The sequence below is a fragment of the Littorina saxatilis genome, unplaced genomic scaffold, assembly GCF_037325665.1.
Source record: "Littorina saxatilis isolate snail1 unplaced genomic scaffold, US_GU_Lsax_2.0 scaffold_1227, whole genome shotgun sequence".
In the NCBI taxonomy this organism is placed as follows: domain Eukaryota; kingdom Metazoa; phylum Mollusca; class Gastropoda; order Littorinimorpha; family Littorinidae; genus Littorina; species Littorina saxatilis.
In genome coordinates, this window is record NW_027126488.1 from 7,505 (window position 1) to 12,500 (window position 4,996).

General features: G+C 42.4%; 1 protein-coding gene across 1 annotated transcript in view; it reads left to right on the top strand.

The window, feature by feature from the left end:
* The first annotated feature begins 263 nt into the window (after positions 1 to 263).
* LOC138954924 (uncharacterized) overlaps positions 264 to 4,996 on the top strand; it is a 20,207-nt gene continuing 15,474 nt past the window's right edge. Inside the window, exons 1-2 of the mRNA XM_070326670.1 lie at positions 264 to 1,021; positions 3,158 to 3,339. Coding sequence (XP_070182771.1) covers positions 605 to 1,021; positions 3,158 to 3,339 — 599 coding nt within the window. The 5' untranslated portion in view covers positions 264 to 604. The remainder of the gene's footprint in view (positions 1,022 to 3,157; positions 3,340 to 4,996) is intronic.

Sequence of the window (4,996 nt, forward strand, 5' to 3'; positions counted from 1 at the left end):
AAATTCATCTCAGAAAAAAAAACACCTACCGAAACCTCATATTTTAAGACTTGAAGTTACGTTTAAAATGAATAAGGTGCATTATCATTAGTTTTACTCTTTTTGTGTTGTTGTTGTTGTTGTTGTTTGTTGTTGTTGTTGTTGTTGTTGTTGTTGTTGTGTGTTGTTGTTGTTGTTGTTGCTGTTTTTTCCCTGTTTTTGTTTTTCTTTTCATAGAACAACTTTTTTAAACAATTATCTGCTGTGTTCTAGGCAAATATTGTGTGAACCACCAACCAGACATAAGTCCCTATTTGGTGTCCGTATTTTCACCGTCTTCATAGTTGACGTAGGTTGTGAATGGTACTAGAAGGGAGTAGACAGTACATCATCATGTCTTTGATTCCAGAGAGAGTTTCTCAACGCCTGGTTCCCTCACCTTGAGAGCGAATCATACATAATCCCCCCGGCTCACATTGACACTGTGCATGAGAGACTGGCATATATCGGAGAAGGTGAGCGAATCCAGGTACTGAAAACACAGCAACAAATAGACAGAGATGAGAGTAGAGAGGTCAGGGACACTGTCCGCATAGACACAGTGCTGAAAAATGTCCACCACTGCATGAATCAGATAAAGGACAAAGCCGCATGGGAAAATGAAATTATGGTAATTCTGACCCAAGCTAAATTTGGTGTATATGGTGCTGATACCCAAAGCATCTATACTGGTGCAGCCGCCAGGAACACGAACAGCGTCAAAGCAGAGCCGTTGAACCTGAAGGAGGACTTTGTTGACCTACTCGTCATACATCGCGAGCGTGGGATAATGATGGCGGCAATCATACCTCAGACAGAAGACGACCCCCTTGCAGTTCAAGAAGAACTAAAGAAGGCCGCTGCCTACCTGAAGCAAGCCAGAGATTTTGTGAGGCGCTCTGTTCTGGGTGACCTGGTAACACAGCCAGCCCTCCACCAGACCATTGTCCTGCCCGACACAACGAGACGCTGTCTGGAGGAGGTGCTGCTAAACATGAGCGATGTAAGTTAACTCTTCACCTACACTCGCTCACACACGCAAAAACAGACGAACGCAGGAGAGAAGTAAAGAGAGAGAAAAAAAGAGAGAGAGAGAGAGACAGAGAGAGAGAGACAGACAGAGAGAGAGAGAGAGATAGAGCGAGAGCTAAAGTGAGAGAGAGAAAGAGCTAAAGTGAGAGAGAGAGAGAGAGAGAGATAGAGAGAGCTTTGTTCACCAACGTAAAGTAAGGGCCAGTTCATAGCGCTAGGCTTTTTGTCCACACACTGTATGCAGTGTCCGTCCGTATGTCCGAACAAAAAACTTAACGTTAAGATTATCTCGGATGATTTTGAAGCTAGACCTTTAAACATTTGCAGACTTCTGGTATTTAATAATCTTCCGATTTGACCCCGATTTGATTGACCTTCGTCAAATGTTGGGGTCACAGCGGGGTCATGCTCATCAACTTTTTAAGTTTAGTTTCTTTCAGATATTTGGGTAACAAAGCCTCCATATTTCACACAATTGTAGGTGTTATTAATCAGCAGACATGACCAAAATGTAGCTTGTTTCGAAAATGTTCACAGTAATAGCATGGACATGTTTGCTGGACAAGATGATCACCACTGAACATATCTGGAATAATACAGGTCACACTTTTGATGAAGTTTTTTTCCGATTATTCTGATGCCAACGTTTTCTTGAACATATAATTTATGAAGATGAAAGAGGATTTTTTTATTATTTTTTTTATTAGGGTTAAGTCTTAAAATGTGGGTTAACTTACAGAGGTTATGAACAAAACAAAAATGAAAAAGGTCATATTGGGGGAGGTCAGGCATAAAAGGGGGTGGTTGTACAAGAAGGGAGGGACTCTTGTGGGAGTGGTGGTGGCGGGAGTCTTCCATGGGGGAGGGGGGATCCTAAAGGGGGAGGGGGGGGGGGGGGTACATTGTTGTGGGACAAGACGAAGGCGAGTCGAAAAAGCATTTGATTTGCTTTTTATATTTAGTCAAGTTTTGACTAAATATTTTAACATCGAGGGGGAATCGAAACGAGGGTCGTGGTGTATGTGCGTATGTGTGTGCGTGCGTGTGTGTGTGTGTGTGTGTGTGTAGAGCGATTCAGACTAAACTACTGGACCGATCTTTATGAAATTTGACATGAGAGTTCCTGGGTATGAAATCCCCGAACTTTTTTTCATTTTTTTGATAAATGTCTTTGATGACGTCATATCCGGCTTTTCGTGAAAGTTGAGGCGGCACTGTCACGCCCTCATTTTTCAACCAAATTGGTTCAAATTTTGGTCAAGTAATCTTCGACGAAGCCCGGGGTTCGGTATTGCATTTCAGCTTGGTGGCTTAAAAATTAATTAATGACTTTGGTCATTAAAAATCGGAAAATTGTAAAAAAAAAAAAAAAAATTCTAAAACGATCCAAATTTACGTTTATCTTATTCTCCATCATTTGCTGATTCCAAAAACATATAAATATGTTATATTCGGATTAAAAACAAGCTCTGAAAATTAAATATATAAAAATTATTATCAAAATTAAATTGTCCAAATCAATTTAAAAAACACTTTCATCTTATTCCTTGTCGGTTCCTGATTCCAAAAACATATAGATATGATATGTTTGGATTAAAAACACGCTCAGAAAGTTAAAACAAAGAGAGGTACAGAAAAGCGTGCTATCCTTCTTAGCGCAACTACTACCCCGCTCTTCTTGTCAATTTCACTGCCTTTGCCATGAGCGGTGGACTGACGATGCTACGAGTATACGGTCTTGCTGAAAAATGACAGCTACTTGACTAAATATTGTATTTTCGCCTTACGCGACTTGTTATTTTTTACTGTCCAGAGCTCTAAGAACAGTGACCTTGAATAGTAGACGTCATTTTTTGTCGCGAAAACGACGTCACTTGTACTTTACGTAGCCTAATGCGCGTCACCGCAAACGGGAAACTCTTTTCCGAAAAGATGGTTTGCTTTTGTCCAGAAAGTTGTCTTTTAGGCTGGTAAACACTAAAGCAGGAATGAAGAGATTTGCAACTCAGGTAGGCCTAATGTTACACTGTCTTTGTGTGCATCGTGTATTAAACCATCCCTTGTGCCATTTCCCGCATTCTTTACAGTCCGTGTGTGTTGATCTCAGTTACAGGAGTTGCAGGAAGGCCTCAGCGTCGAGTCAAGTCGGAATGTCAGCCAAGTGTGTCTTTGTGAGGACGATATGGCTGACCAGACAAGGCTCGACGCGTGGTGGAGGGCAAGCTTGGAACGGAATGAGGGCGGGGACCCTGCCATGGATGCAGCTACCTACACACAGTTGGTTGCCAGGTACTGTTGCATAGCTGTATCATATCGGTGAAGCGCACGCACGCACGTTTGTTATTACTTGACCTGACGTCATCTATCTTTCTTTCTCCTGACCCCCCCCCCCCCTCTCTCTCTCTGTCTCTGTCTCTGTCTCTCTCCCTCTCTCTCTCTCTACGAGGGCTGGATGTAAAAAAGCACCTGTTTGCTTATGCCACTACCCTCGTAAATACACACCGGTGACACTGTGACGGTTCCCCTACGCTTTGTGTTCGGTGCCCTGACCCTTTGTGTTCGGTTCCCACTCGGTTCCCACACGCCAAAATTCGCGGACAAAACATCCATTTATGGTAGTATTACGCAATGTTGCTCTCTGAGAATGGTCTTGTTAGATCTGTGAGTGTTTACACTACATGCCTAGGTGCTGTTGGATTGAAGGTTTTTGATATTTTAGCCGTTATTAGGTAGAATGCCATTCACTTTACTGCAAAACTGCATAATTCGTAGCATCGGCAAGAAATATCCTACCAAAAAATGCCTGCTTGGAACTGTCGTTGGTCCAGCAAAAAGTTCAACATGTCTGTAGCAGACAGCCCAAGTTTCAAGATTGTAGGGCCATCCAAACAGCCGTAATAATAAAAACAACAAAAGTAGTCAGTGAAATTGGCTGTGTTCGGTCCCCCCACACTTTTGTGACGTAGGCGTGACGGTTCCCATAATTCATTGTGTCGGTCCCCACTTTCTGTGTCGGACCCCACTTTCGACCTAATTTCTCTGTGACGGACCCCACAACCAGCCTATTTTGTGTCGGTCCCCACACCTTCTTGGATTTATGACTTGCCGGTTACTTGTATCATTGTATTCATTGAATCTAATTGTCTCGGAGTTATTTTTCAGCAAAAACCGGCAAGGCAGCACCTTTTGTGATACCAAGTAAGTTAGATGACATCAGTATGTGTGTGTTTGTGTGTGTGTGTGAGAGAGAGAGAGAGAGAGAGAGAGAGAGAGAGAGAGAGAGAGAGAGAGAGAGAGAGAGAGAGAGAGAGAGAGAGAGAGAGAGAGAGAGAGACTAACTTTATTAGTTTATGCCACAAATAATATATAACACTATTTATCTCTGGGACGGTTCCCAGTATACCAGCAAATTATGTGTTGATCCACCCACACCTTCTTGAACTGGCCTTCCCAATATCTACTCTTAGTCTTACGGCCTTGGAGATATGCAATTTGGCACATTTTTAAAATAAAAGATCCACCTGTCGTATGTGAGATTCAGTTTTCAGAGCAAAATGCTGCCCAGGGACTTCTAGTGGTGATTGGAAAAAAAAAAGAGTACTTGCCTGTGTCAAGTATGTGTCTTTATCCACGCTTGTTGTAAGAGGCAACTTTTCCCAGCTCCTTGTGTTCATGACTGCTTTCTCTTAAAATTAATTACTTTATGACAGTCAGAATACAATGGAACAAGGCTACATAAACCCTGACAGCCTACGACAACGGCCCGACTAAGGCTCAACACCGCGCCAATAAATTCAGCATTGGGCCAATGTTGGGCCATGATTGCTCCGTTTTCGTAGGCTATCAGGGTCAAAGATACATATTGGTAAACTAGTAAAATACATGTTCAGCATCATCAGCAATACCACAAAAGGATTAAAACAAGAAATTCCTCCGATAGGAACTA